General features: G+C 41.9%; 1 protein-coding gene across 1 annotated transcript; it reads left to right on the top strand.

The window, feature by feature from the left end:
* Positions 1-1,102: 1,102 nt before the first annotated feature.
* LOC144721824 (D(1) dopamine receptor-like) lies at positions 1,103-3,459 on the top strand. The gene has a single exon (XM_078599745.1). It carries the CDS (start codon positions 1,243-1,245, stop codon positions 2,698-2,700), a length of 1,458 nt encoding a protein of 485 aa, XP_078455871.1. The 5' UTR covers positions 1,103-1,242; the 3' UTR covers positions 2,701-3,459.
* Positions 3,460-14,244: the final 10,785 nt, after the last annotated feature.

Raw genomic sequence — 14,244 nt, 5'->3', positions numbered from 1 at the left:
GCATATTTACGCGACCTAACCCAAAACAAAGCATTAATTATGGCACGAGTGTGGTTTTTTTTTATTTGAGTCAAAAGAGGGCGCCAGCTGAGAGGGTTGTGGAGGCGGTGGCTTTGTGAATCGAGCTGCAATGGGGCGCCTCGCGGTAGCCCGCGGGTGCATTTTACAGAGAGACCACAGTGCAAAAAACTCTACAAAGCCATTCAAATGTAGAGGAAAACTAGCGTACCTTAATGCCAGGAGAATGAAAATAGCACACACGCACGCACCAGTGATAGAGTTATACGGCTATTGTGGACCGAAATGTATGCTACTCTATAGGACCTAATTGTTTTTTTTCCCCCACGTAAATTGTAAAATATACGCGTGTATTTATACGCAGCTCGTCTAAAATATTTACAACATTTTACATATGTATGTAAAGCGGTCTGTATTTACAACATCTCGAGGTTCAATGTTGGTTGTGATATATACTCTCATTAATTAAATGTAAGCGTTATCTCGTGGGGGAAAAACGGCACGTCAGACAATCGTCTCAATGCTATTATCGTTCTTGTTCTATTAAAATTGCGGCTTTAACAATGCTCGGTCTCTTGGCGCATTACAAAAAATAACACTAAGTCAGCAATTCAAGTGTTCACCGTGATAACAATAATATTAACCCCTCTAAAGGGGAGAGTTTATCCGGATTAATCGATCGAATCCGGTTATAAAATTAGTTGAGGAAAAGAAAAAATGATACAAGTTGCAGTCGTCTTAACTGTCTAATACAACAGAGAGACAAGCGCCATCGGGAATGTGCAGCGTGCAGGCTGTGCCAACAAAGACGGGTGTGTGTGTGTGTTTAATTCGTTTCATGTCTGGGAGAGGGTAGTGGTGTTTTGGGGATGGGGAGGGGGGTACGGGGTGCATTGTTTCGCTCCCAACCCCGCGTCTCCCCCGACACCTCCTCCAGCACCCCCCTCTCTCGGCCGGCCACCGTGGTGATGTACGTGACGCGCGCGAACCCGCGCACTCTGCGCTCTGCCGAGCCGTGAGAGCGCGGTTCGCTCCGGGACCGCGGCCACCGACCTGAGCCCCCCCACGCCGTGTCGGGGATGTGGGGCACCCTCGCTCGCAGGCACAAGGAGAGGGGCGCAAGGACGGCACCGACGCGCCACCTGGGACCATGAGTGAGCCCACCCCGCTGGGCGCCGTGACACTGGGGCGCCTCGATCGCCGCTCGTGGGGGTGGTGCTGCTGATGTTGATGGTGGTGGTGGCGATGATGGAGGAGAAGGGTTTCAAGGCAGAGCCGGCGTGCGCGGCAGGTAACGAGGATGAAAATGACACTCGGAGGGCTATGCTGAACCTCACGGCGGATGAAGCCGTAGGATGCGAACCCGGGAAAGGCTTAAGTTTTAGAATCCTAGCCGGGTGCCTGCTCTCCCTCCTCATCCTCTCCACGCTCTTCGGGAACACGCTCGTGTGTGCCGCCGTCATCAAATTCCGGCACCTGCGCTCCAAAGTCACCAACTACTTTGTGATCTCTCTGGCAGTCTCGGACCTCTTCGTGGCCCTACTGGTGATGCCGTGGAAGGCGATCACCGAGGTGGCGGGATTCTGGCCCTTCGGAGCCTTCTGCAACGTGTGGGTGGCATTCGACATCATGTGCTCCACTGCCTCCATCCTCAACCTGTGCGTGATCAGCGTGGACCGCTACTGGGCGATCTCCAGCCCGTTCCGCTACGAGCGCAAGATGACCCAGCGGGTGGCCTTCGTGATGATCAGCGTGGCGTGGACACTGTCCGTGCTCATCTCTTTCATCCCGGTGCAGCTGAACTGGCACAAAGCTCAGCACGTGCAGCAGACGTGGGAGTTCCACAACGCCAGTGACGGCGGCGACGCGGACGCGAGCGTGCCCGAGAACTGCGACTCGAGCCTCAACCGCACCTACGCCATCTCGTCGTCCCTCATCAGCTTCTACATCCCAGTGGCAATCATGATCGTCACCTACACCAAGATATACCGCATCGCGCAGAGGCAAATCCGCCGCATTGCCTCACTGGAGAGGGCCGCCGAGCACGCTCACAATTGCCAACTCAATCCGAACGACTGCCCCAACGAGATGTCGTTCAAGACGTCCTTTAAGAAGGAGACCAAGGTGCTGAAGACGCTCTCGGTCATCATGGGAGTGTTCGTGTTCTGCTGGCTCCCGTTTTTCATCCTGAACTGCGTGGTGCCCTTCTGCGACAGCGCAGGAGTCGAGGGGGATGACGAGCAACAGCAGCAGCAGCACCCGTTGTGCGTGAGCGAGACCACGTTCAGTATCTTCGTGTGGTTCGGCTGGGCCAACTCGTCTCTGAACCCCATCATATACGCCTTCAACGCCGACTTTCGCAAAGCCTTCTCTACCCTCCTTGGGTGCAACACGCTGTGCGCCAGCACGCCGGTCGAGACGGTGAACCTGAGCAACGAGGTCGCCTCCTACCCCCACGACGTGACGAGCAACCACAAGGACGGCGGCGCCAACTACGTGCAGTTCATCCCGCACGTGGTCATCGTCAACGACGAGAGCGACGGCGACTTCGACAAAGTTCCCGAGGAGTCGCGGAGCATGCGGGAGGACAGGTCTGGCATCGACCACCGGCTGGACTGCGATGAAGACGTGAGTCTCGAGACCATCACACCCTTCACTCCCAACGGGGTGCACGAAACGTAGCTCGGACGCAAGCTTGATCAGAGTGAACAAAACAAAACAAGAACTCCCGTGGAACATTTTACACGAAGGATAAGACTGCCTTAGGATCGCTTGACTGAACAAAGAGTCCCTTCAGAATCATTACGTTCTGCTTTTAAGACTGTTGTGTTGAGGAGCTCAAACGTTCAGTGGGGGTGATATACTGCTGTACTAGTAATATGTCTTTAACAAGAGCCAGTTAAGTGGGACCACTGTAGCCAGAACTTATATTTAAACAGTATTGGTTCATTCACCGATATTCCAGAACTGCTGCTTTGAAAGACGACTTTTATTCAGACATTGTGAACAGTATTGATTCATAACGTCATTATGAAAGTATTAACGCGTTATGAGACGTTAAAAACAAACTTTTTTGAAACAGACATTAACTTTGTTGTTTTGCTTAAGGTAACAAAAGAAGTTTAGCACTGCCATGCTAAAATAATATAGCTGTATTTATTAACATATTGGGACAGTGCTTGGATATTTAGAATGTCTTTAGTCAAACTAGAAATAAATAAATACAGTACAGTAATGCACTTTCATGATGCCCTGTTTCAGTACCCTGGACAGCTCCATTTGAGTGTTTCACCCCGTTGAGTAACATTTAATTTATGTGCCTGATCATGCTACAAGTGCAGTGGTTCACTTTATTAACCCAACAGCAGAAACCATTTGCTGTGAAATATTGCTGTCAACCATTGTAATTTTAGAATTGGCAATAAATTTTAATTTATTTTGGAATAACCTCTTGCCCTGTGTTTATTATCTTTTTCTCTCTTCTTTAACCTGGCTCATATTCTCGGAAATGTATTGAACCATCCTGAAAACACATAACACTAAAAAAAAAACTTTAATAGTAAAATATACTTTTCCATAATCAACAAATCAATGTAGACTTACTTAACTTGCATTATCTGTAGTGTGGTGTCAAATTTGATACTAAATAAGAATATATCTTCCTTTACCATTCATCCACATCTTTAGTTTAATGTGACCATAAAAGTAATATAAACCAATCATTCATAAGGAGTAAAAATATGTTCTGTAAGTAAAGCGTATTTCTTGTTTGTAATAGATTCATAGGATTAGCAAATCCACGAGCATAATAGCATTCCGTATAAGAATAATGTTTGTAAATCTGTTGGGATATTGTTCTTATTTTCTTTAGGGTTTGTTCCAATAGTTAACTCAACATTGTTTTTGTGAAATCAGTCTTTCCAATGTAATTATTCTCCACAAAATGTGTTTTATTTCTTCCTGAATGTATTATCCAGCCAAGTACATGCAATGGAGTTTAATGTATCAAACATTGCATATTGTATACGTCATGAATAAGAGTATTTTTTTTATAATACATTCCTAAATTAGGTGACACAATGTGTCATTTATTGTACAATTTCTGCACCAAATATAAAAAGTAAATCATTTCGCAAAAATGTAACTCATAATGACAATTAGCATCCGATGCAAATTCATGGGCACGAAGTGCAATGTTTGCGCAACATTGAGAACAATTTCTCATTAGCGCCATTGACACACTTTAGGACTTGAATTTTACGTAATAAAAAAAACGTATGCGCTGTTTAATACGGTTGAATTAATTCCATGGAGAAGTAGGGGGTCCTCATTTAGTCAGCTAAAGATAGTCACTTTTATTATTAACATTTATATATTTAATAATGGCATGGAGGTGCCTGCTAATGGATATGCCCTTGTCCCTTGCTGAGATGGGCGGGGCCACATTAGCATCCGAATTACGTACGAAAAGAAAACCACAGAGCTAAGTTATTTGAGCAAAACAAAATTATTCTAAAGCCAACCTCTGCAGTACAGTCAGCCACAGTAATTGTTGGCTGGGATGGTGTGAGGAAAATCTGTTTTGTCTGACAATTAGACGACCAATTACTGTGCAGTATGAGGATGACATATTACTGAGATTCCTGAAACCTGAAACTTGAAAACTGCAGTCTAATATGATTCAGAGAGCTGAGTTTACAATTTTAACATTTGGCTCAACGCAATTTATCTCATGATGGTAACATAACAATGCACTATTTAACATTCACGGATACAATCCAGGATTTTATTCCAATGCCTCTTAATATGATTGGTTCCATTGATGATACATTTGTAAAGGCGAACATTACATGGTTATAACGAAGCTAAAATGAGGAGAAAAATGAAAGCTTTCCCCAGCTATGGGCTTTGCCATGCTTGGAACAGGGTGTGCAGGTTGGTAGGCAAGTGGGAAATATTAGTTTAGATGTTTCAGTTGTTAATTGGTTACTTTATGAGATACTAATTATGGTGTGCCTATGCATAACACACATTGGTAATAATATTTTTTAAAAATGCTATTTTCAGGAGAGGCTCGTACATTGTATGCATGACATCCATTTTGAGCCTCCAAACAATCAAGTAATCAAGCAAATCAACTACCACCAGATGTTCGGTTGTGGCAATTATAGCTCTGAACCTTCATTACACTCAATGCAAGTGGAGAAGGGAGACATGGCCCTTTTGCAAATTTAATACAAATCTCACAATGTATGCCCTGGACGCGGTGATTAATTATCAGTGGAGATTGATATCTCAATGAGTCCTGGACACTGCTCTTCACCAGTAAGCAGTGACCACCTAGGTGAAGTATGGTCAATCAACCCCGACAACCAGCAGTGGAAGGACAAAGGACTAAATAATATACATTTGTTATTATTGTATATGGTAAAGTACATGCATTTTCAAGAGCATTGTTGTGCAACACATTGATGCAATCCAACTTTATCTTAACAAAAGTTATTTTACTTAAAAAAATGGCATTCATGCTTATAATTTGTGTCATTCGTAAACAATCGCCATTGAGATGTTATTTTTTAATAATTGTTTAGCCGAAGAAACTTAATTGCTTCGTTAGATATGCTGGTGTTGTTCGCTCCATTATGAAACGTAGTTAATTAAAGCAGAATTGGCACATGTTGTTCTCGTGATTACACATTATATCGCACTTGTGCGTATGTATGTTGAACTTCTTTCGCACCGTACGTAGCCAACCATGCTAATCGGAGGTGCAGGGGAAGGACAACAAACTAAACACAAAAAATCAGTTCTAAAGAAATTAGTTTTCAACCTAGGTGATTTAAAAGTGCGTAGCTACAGTGGCTTCCTAATATCTGAAGGAAGAGCATTCTTAACGGCCGCAGAAGTGCATCTGAAAGCGCGCAATGCAGTAACCGTCTTTGTTCAGTGGTTAGCCAACAATTTTTTAAGTACTTTCAAAAATTACCTAGATCTTTTTTAATCTAGTTAACAAAAAAATAGCAATTGTATGTACAGTATAGGAATACGCAAGCTCTATGAATGGAAGATGAATCAATGAGGTACCTCATTCCACAGTGTCAAGCTGGACACATTCCAAGCATATTTATATAGATTCAACAGAATAATATATACAGCTCTATTGAGTACCATTTATATGCTGGCTCTGTAACATAACTGAGCGAAACAAGACAGAGCATTCAATGCGGTGCCAGGAATGTCCGTGGAGTGCATGGATCTCAAGATTATTGCAGTTTGGTTATTGACATTCAGTTATCACGTGCACTGCTGGACCCCTACACTGTGTCGCTCATAGCTCTGGGTTGCACCATTGATGGACATTCATCAGCGTTAATGCCTTTTGTCAAGGATTTGAGACAGCAACATGTTTATCTGTAAGCAACACGGCAAGCACGTTCCCTATGGCAAATACAAAATGCCTTAACATTTGGGAACAGCATGGTGGCATTGTATAAAATTCCATTCCATTCGTTTTTAGATGAAAGGTAATATTTACCGTGTAAAACAAAAGTAGAATTTATATTTTTTCACAGCATGATAAAACCAATGAAGATATAACAAAAAAGGCTCGGATATGTCCAAAAAACAATGTTTGCATGCACAACACAACATCACAATGGGAAAGGAAAATAAAAAAGTGTGTTTTCCTATTGAAATAATTTTGGCTGCACCTATTAATGTTTTTTTCAACAAGCATCAGCATGGTTATACATGGTGGGATGGACCCTGCATTCATCGTCTACAAAGGTAATGGCGCAGCCCCGCAATCCACTTTTCACGCTGTTAGAAGAAGTGCCTCTACTAAAGGGCGCTGTGGAGATCCACCTATGCTTTTCCCATTATTACAATGATTTTGAAATGTTGACTTGTGATATTACCTGTTCACACCACTGCTGAGCTCTAGAGAGCCTTGATAGAAGGCATTTTGGCCGACTCTTCTATGCTGGCCGGGGGTCTTGGAATAGGTGGAAGTACCCACACTTTACCTCACGACACATAACCTGCCGTTTGACTAACTGTGGTGTACCCGTTTATACTGTTGGTGGGGATTCAAGAAACATGCACCATTATTTCAAGTATCATGCCCGGATATGAAACTGACGACCTCTGGATTGTAAGTCCAGTGTAATAACCTTATACCACGGCAGTATCCCACTTTTGAATGTACCATAGTGCAAATATTGCATTGCAAATGGTGAAGGGGCATATTGCTAGAGGGTGAACAGCTAGTAGGGCAATAACTCTGGGTCGGTTTCTCGGAGGAGACCTGCAATGTCAGATGTGTGCTGATGCCTTACTATGGGGGAAATTTGTTTCTACAAATTGAACTGAGCTCTTTCACACTAAATGTACCCTGATTCCAGCATCCTTGTGGAGAGAGGTGTGGAGCATTCAAGAAACGTTTCCAAATTGTTTTCCTGTGGCACACCGCAATATTGAACCAGCGACCTCTGCATTGCAAGTCCGGTGCACTGACCATTACACAACAGCAGCCTCTCATAAATCAAGAAAGTGGAATCATATATATTGAGAGGGAGATGGCGAACTGAGCCACCACTTTGGGCTTAGAGCTTCTAGTTGCAGCACTTACAAACCTGTGCAGTTTGTGCAAGATCCCTGGAAGCCCAATTAATAAACCTGACATCATCCTGTTGGAGAGTCCCACTGCCAATGTACCAGCCAGCAATGTTTGCCCTCCTCTCACCATTCAAAGAGCCCCTCTCAGTTTAGAACTGTGAACAATGGGTCGAATCTGCGAGTTTTCACGAAGTTTTTTTTACTTTTTAGAAAATTGTTTACGGGTGGGCATATTGATATCCCATTTTTGCTCACTGGACAAGGAATCTTACCGTTTCAAGAGTGAAATGAGATTAATTTGTTCCTCCTGGGTCAACATTTTACCGAGAACCCCAGAGTTGCCAAGCCCATTATATCCATACTCAGGTTCAGCCTACCAGAGTATTAGAAATTTGCACATCTTTGTAACTTTTACATGTTTTTGTTTCCTCCTTGAAAATAACAACAGTTAAATATCATTAAATAGTATTCCTTGATTTATTCCTCATACATATGATGAATAATGGATACATGCATGAATAAGTGTGATTATTAATGGTTATATGAAGTCACGTAGCTCAGTAAGCTCTAGGACACAATGTGTGGGTGGCGGTTACCCATCCACACAATAACCATGCTAAACTCTGCTTGCCATCGGTGATAATACAAGGCCAGCCATATTCTTGGTGATTTGATCATATGTTGCTACATGACGTGCCCTAATGGGCAATGCGGACAAATCACTTGTTGTACTGTGTACTATCATGCGTCCTGCCTTCACAAACCCACGTTGATCAGCATAATGAAGTATGGTAAAATAACCTCCATGACCCATAAGGTATGTTTGGGCCCTCATCCAGTACAAACATATTTTGTCAACTTAATTGTTGACTTTTGATCTTATTTTGAATTAGCATTCATAACATTGAATTCCCACAGAAAGTCATTTTAAACTAATCCCAACAATCACCATTCGATGTTTATATCACAGCAAAAGAAATAATTTATTTTAAGATTATTTCTCTCCCTCATCAGTGCGTGAATGCCATTGGTTACCGATGAGAGCTGTCCAGAAAGCCAATTAGCTTTGGCTGCAACTAATCCTATTTTAATTTTACCATATAAAGCCCACCGAGCTGTATAGCTCTTTATCAGAAGCAACCTAGCCACAAATGATTGCTCAACAGAGTGGCTCATGATGTGTAAATATATAGCAGCCAAATACTCTCAAATGCATGTTTCTAAATGTGGAGAAAAACACCGGATGACCTGGAGAAAAATTCACGCAATCACGGATAGAACATGCAAACTCAATATATACCAGGCGTCAGGGTCGGGATGCAACTCACGACCTCCTGTATACCAGGCGAGGTAGTTAACATCTTGCCACCGTGGTGTCCCTAATAATGTTACCTGACTCTAACTGAGCTTAGTGAAGGAAATGAGAAGCTGATGTGTCCCTGGCACAACACGAGGGGCTGCTATATCACGGTTGAGGAGGCTAATTGTGAAGTGACAATGAACCAGATCATGGGTGTCCCTGCAGGATGGCACGATTCAATGAGTTTAATGGCAGAGTGAGCATGTCCCGAGAAAAAGGCAGGCCCATATCTTGGGTGTCAGTGTCGGAAATGACTGTTCAAATCATTGTTAGATTGCATATAACCATTTTGTGCGAAATTATGTTCCGTCCAGACGACAAAAATCATGCAACCAGCAGGAATAATTACTCTCTGCATTTCAGTAGAGGAAATTAAATCAAGAACAATGGTCACCCGATAATACCATGTCGATAGTTTAACGCAATATTATATGCAATAAATTATATACCATCTTGTAATTTTATGAAATAAAGGAGGGGATAGAACAATCTGATTTGTAACATACGAGGTGGGAAATCACCTTCAGCAATTGGCCTGTATGTTATCCTCTTCCAGAATTAAAGCATGTAAAACATTGTTACGCACATATAATTAATTTACCAATAAAGTGATGCAACCTTTTATCAGCCGGAGCCGAAGATGAGTTTCAGGTCTTTCTGGGACATGACTCACAGCATTAAAAAACACTGTCTTTATAAATATTATAAAAATATATATATTAAATAATAATCATGGCGTGTATCAAATATAGTATACTACTTATTGTATTTTTTTCATTCAGGTGTTTTATAAATGTGATAAATGAGTTACCAAATTATGAATGTTAAAACTTAATTATACATAAACGCATTAACCAATATGTCTCTGCTTAATTCATGAGGATGAAGCTAAGCTTAAAGATGTTGACATTAATAACCGTGCTTAAATATGTTCACGATGAAACAATGCATTTGAATATTTACATTTTGTGTGTGTAGGCAATGTTGCAAAAGCAACACAAGAGATTAATCTCATAATCTGTGAAGCTATATTTGTACATGTAACCTTTTTATATGGCCACAATAATGGGGACATGGTAGTTCATAGTAAGAATAATTAGTGCCATGTGAAGGGTTCAATCCCTCAGTCAGTATACCTTAAGCTGATCTAAGGACTATACAGAGTTGATGAGGACAAACCTGAGGATGATGTAATTACGATAATGAAAATAATAGTTTGTTAAATAGAAAATCCCAATTAAAATGTTGTTCTCTAATTCACAGCCCTTTAATCAATGCACTCCTGGATGTAAAGGCCTCCCCGTGCCATGTCAGTCATGGGAGTTAATTGACCATACTTCACCCCTCTGGCCAGTCTGGGTTATTTGGGGTGTGAGGAACTCAGAACTGGTTCCGATATCACTTGCCGCTGATGTTAGCACAGGCCGAGAATCAACCCAGATCGCCAGGTAACCACTCTCCCCATTTGCAGAATTATTATTGTTGAATTTTTGTGATTTCATTCCACTTAAAACATATTACATGCTGGAAACCTGTGCAACTGTCGAGTACTTCGCCCATGTGTGTGTGTGTTTTTAAACAGGAATTTCTGTGTTTCATTACTTTGAATTGAGGAATGCATTAGGAGGTGTAAATATCTAAATAATGCAATGAATACACAGCATGCATTAAATTCACTTGCATTAATCGTGTGATGCAAATATCCTATGTATTTTCTAATTATTTATTTCGCGGTTGGTCTACATGCAGCTGGTATATTCAAAATGGTGGTATTTATGCAATCACAAGGGAATTGTTTATATGACAATAAACATAAAATCACAACTGATTTTTTTATTTAAAAAATGCAATATGTTACACAAATTGAAAAACAAGCATGAATATTAAATCCAATATTTACAAATACTGAATCAAGAGGAAACATTGTGGGTCAAGACACGGTCATATACAGCCACTTCATTTCAATCCGCCGCTGGATGAGGGCTTCCCCGCGGGGGTAATTTGAGCATTCTTCACTGGGATGATCACTGTTAGGAGATGAAAGCAGAAAGAGTAGACATTGGAGAATGGAAGTCGAGTACAACTGTAGATTTTGCTGCACTGCCCTTTGTTGCCCATAACATAGCCCTAAAAACCCTATTACAACCTCACACTATGAGACCTCCACTACTACTACCTATTACAACTTTTTTTTTTCGATTTAAAGCTTTCGTGACTGCAGGGATTCATCTTCTTGGTTCTTTCGGTAAAGTCACGTAGAAAGGAAATAATAAAATAATGTGTTTTTTTTCCCTTCTACGTGACTTTACCGAAAGAACCAAGAAGACTATTACAACCTGTTTGTGCATGGTGTTCACCCATCACTGCACTAACCAGGTTCAAAAGAACTGCTTAGCTCTTGAGATCTGATGAGATCGGATGCATGCAGGCTGAGTCATAACACACTGTGCTTCCATAATTGTCTTAATATGTACATTGATCAGCTGTATTTTTATGGTGTACTCAAGTTTAACATTCCGAGTAACCAAGATGTTGGAATCAGGTATATTTAGTGTGAGGGAGCCGAGTTCAATTTGGAGAAATAGATTTTCCCCATAGTAAGGCATCAGCACACGCTTGACTTTGCAGTCTCCTCCGAGAGACCCAGAGTTCATGACCACTAGTTGATCACCCTCTGGCAATGCGCCCCTTCACCTTTTTGAATGCAATATGTGCACTCTGGACTTCAGATGTCGTCAGTTTGATCTCCCAGCACAATACTTAAAATAATGGCGCAAGTTTCTTAAATCCTCACCGCCTCTATCAACCCAACGGTATAAACGGGTACACCACAGTTAGTCAAACGGCAGGTTATGTGTCGTGAGGTAAAGTGTGGGTACTCCCACCTATTCCAAGACACCTGGCCAGCTTAGAAGAGTCGGCAAAAATGCACTCTATCAGGGTTTTCTAGAGCTCAATTGCAGGTAATCTCACGAATCAATATTTCAAAATCATTGCAATAATGTATATTGGGTGTCGTTTAAAGGCATTGCACGTGTGGCTTATTCCTGGAATAAGTCAAAGGTTTGATACACATACAAAAACTGAACGCATCATTACCATCCCTGGATAAATAAATTAAAAGTCAGTTTGTCGTTTTTGGAGATGGACGTGATGCGTATCCACTGAGCTTGAGAAGCCCTGGCGTGGATTTTGGACTGGGGCACATTGTAAAGACAACTAGCAATCGCCGTGCAAATTGAAACAATCAGCCAGATGTGTTTTTTTTGTCTGCTTGTGGCCATTACGCTCCCCAGAACACACTTTGAGAAACATTAGAACAAAGATCTACTCCTGCGCAAATAATTTCAACCAAACACGGTTCTGTTATTTACCCCGCATGACCCTCCAGATCAGCATGTTTCACAATGGCTTTTTTGTTGGCAGATTGGCTTGGTGGCACAATATTTATGCTTATATCCAGTGGCGGCTCCTGCAAAATCTCTCAGGGGGGGCAAATGTCTGGATGATTGATAAGGATAAGGTCCACCCATGCAATGGATAAATTAACAGCTTAAGCATGTAAAGGCAACTTCACTTCTTTAATATTAATGAAAAATAAAGTGACTCTTACAATACATCTTGTTTGATTCTATACTCACTATTAAAAAAACCACTCAAGTTTATTTTATTAAAGATTCCACGAGGTGGCGACAAATTATATTGTTGGATGAAACGTGCTTACGTATGATGACGTCAGCACGTATGATGACGTAAGCACGTTAGGGCGAGCCCTCCCGGAAGCCATAGAGAATGCATTGCAGCGCCCCCGTTCGAAAAAAAATATCTTTGAATGTAAGTCTATGGGACCACTCGGGGCGATTCTCAGCTGGAGGGAAATCGCCCAAAAAGAGGCGGTACTCCACAGAACGTAGCATAACGCTGATTGGACTATATCCAGAGGCACAGTGACGGCTAGCGTGACTCTGTGGTTGAATGACATTGGTGGTGCGTCGCCCAATCGCCCTAATGAAGAAACCGCCCCTGCTTATATCACCAACTTAGAATTGCTTTGCTGCAAGGAACTGTTTAAAATATATATATATGTATATACATATCAGATCATGATGCTGTTTTGAAGATAGAAATGGGGAGAATGCACGCAAGTGGACTTTTGCCACATTGATGAAGTGATGAATACAGCTGGTGTGTAGGTTGGTAGATGGACTTCTTCATATGGCTGATGTAGAGCAACAACTATCATTTTACATTGACGTGGTTGAGCCAGAGAATTGTGTCAGGAGAAGCAAAGTGCATCCCAACGTTGCCTCTTTCGCATTTGGATATTGGGCATTGAGTTAGTATGTGTCCCGCGGTCTGTTTTGGGTGACCACAGTCGCACACAACAAAACATTTGTACATTTTAATTTGCGCATTAAGCATCCACATCTGCCATGGTTTGAGTGAATGCAGTTTAGGGTTGCCTACGTGAGGGACCATTGCATTGCAAGACCATGAGAGGTAATGGCTTTGGAGGCTGTTGTCTAGGAGTGGATAGAGCACGGCTGTTGATAATATTTTTACATACCACTTGTAATTTCTAAATACGGTATTTTACATAAGTGAATAATGGTACCCTGCCAAAGCCCATATTTTGTACATGTTGGAAATGTGTAAAATCTCACATTTGGAGACCATGGGTGTGGTTAGCTCACCAATCCACAAAGGACAACACATGATTGTACATTTCAACTGACTAAAAGTCTGCACGTGGGCGTAATTACAGGGGAGTAATCTGACAAGTTAATTCTTTAATATAGACACACTTAGTATTGCCTATTTCATAAGTGTTCGAATGTTCGTAGATAACAGGCTTGCTTCACAATCCTGCTGGACATTAATGATCTCATTGTACCGCAAGAGTGGGCGATTGCGTCATTCGCCAAATTAAGCATCAACAATCGTAATATAAATATATAAAACTGCCTTACTATGCTGTTGGACATGATGTGCAAAGCAAATAGGTGGGAAAAAAAGCGGTGACCTGATTCAGGTAAATCTATGGGATGTGTCACGGGGTACAGCGAGGGGAGAGTGCTTCCTCCCCACTTTGATACTCTGCGTTGCCCATGCCGAGTGCTGATCGGGTTCTCTATAATCCTCCTTTGAACGTCTCACGATTCAGATCGTGACTGGAGCATTCGTCGAATATAATTTGATTTTGTTATCCCTTTATTTATTGCCGGCCTGCAGATTTAATGTCTCGGACG

This window comes from Lampetra planeri, chromosome 12 (genome assembly GCF_965212315.1).
Source record: "Lampetra planeri chromosome 12, kcLamPlan1.2.h2, whole genome shotgun sequence".
Classification (NCBI taxonomy): Eukaryota; Metazoa; Chordata; class Hyperoartia; order Petromyzontiformes; family Petromyzontidae; genus Lampetra; species Lampetra planeri.
Note: the sequence above shows the minus strand (reverse complement) of the source record. Positions and strands in the feature narration are given on the sequence as shown.

Excerpts from the sequence above, each read along its gene's own strand:
- LOC144721824 (XM_078599745.1), top strand. The coding sequence starts at position 1,243 with ATGTTGATGGTGGTGGTGGCGATGATGGAGGAGAAGGGTTTCAAGGCA.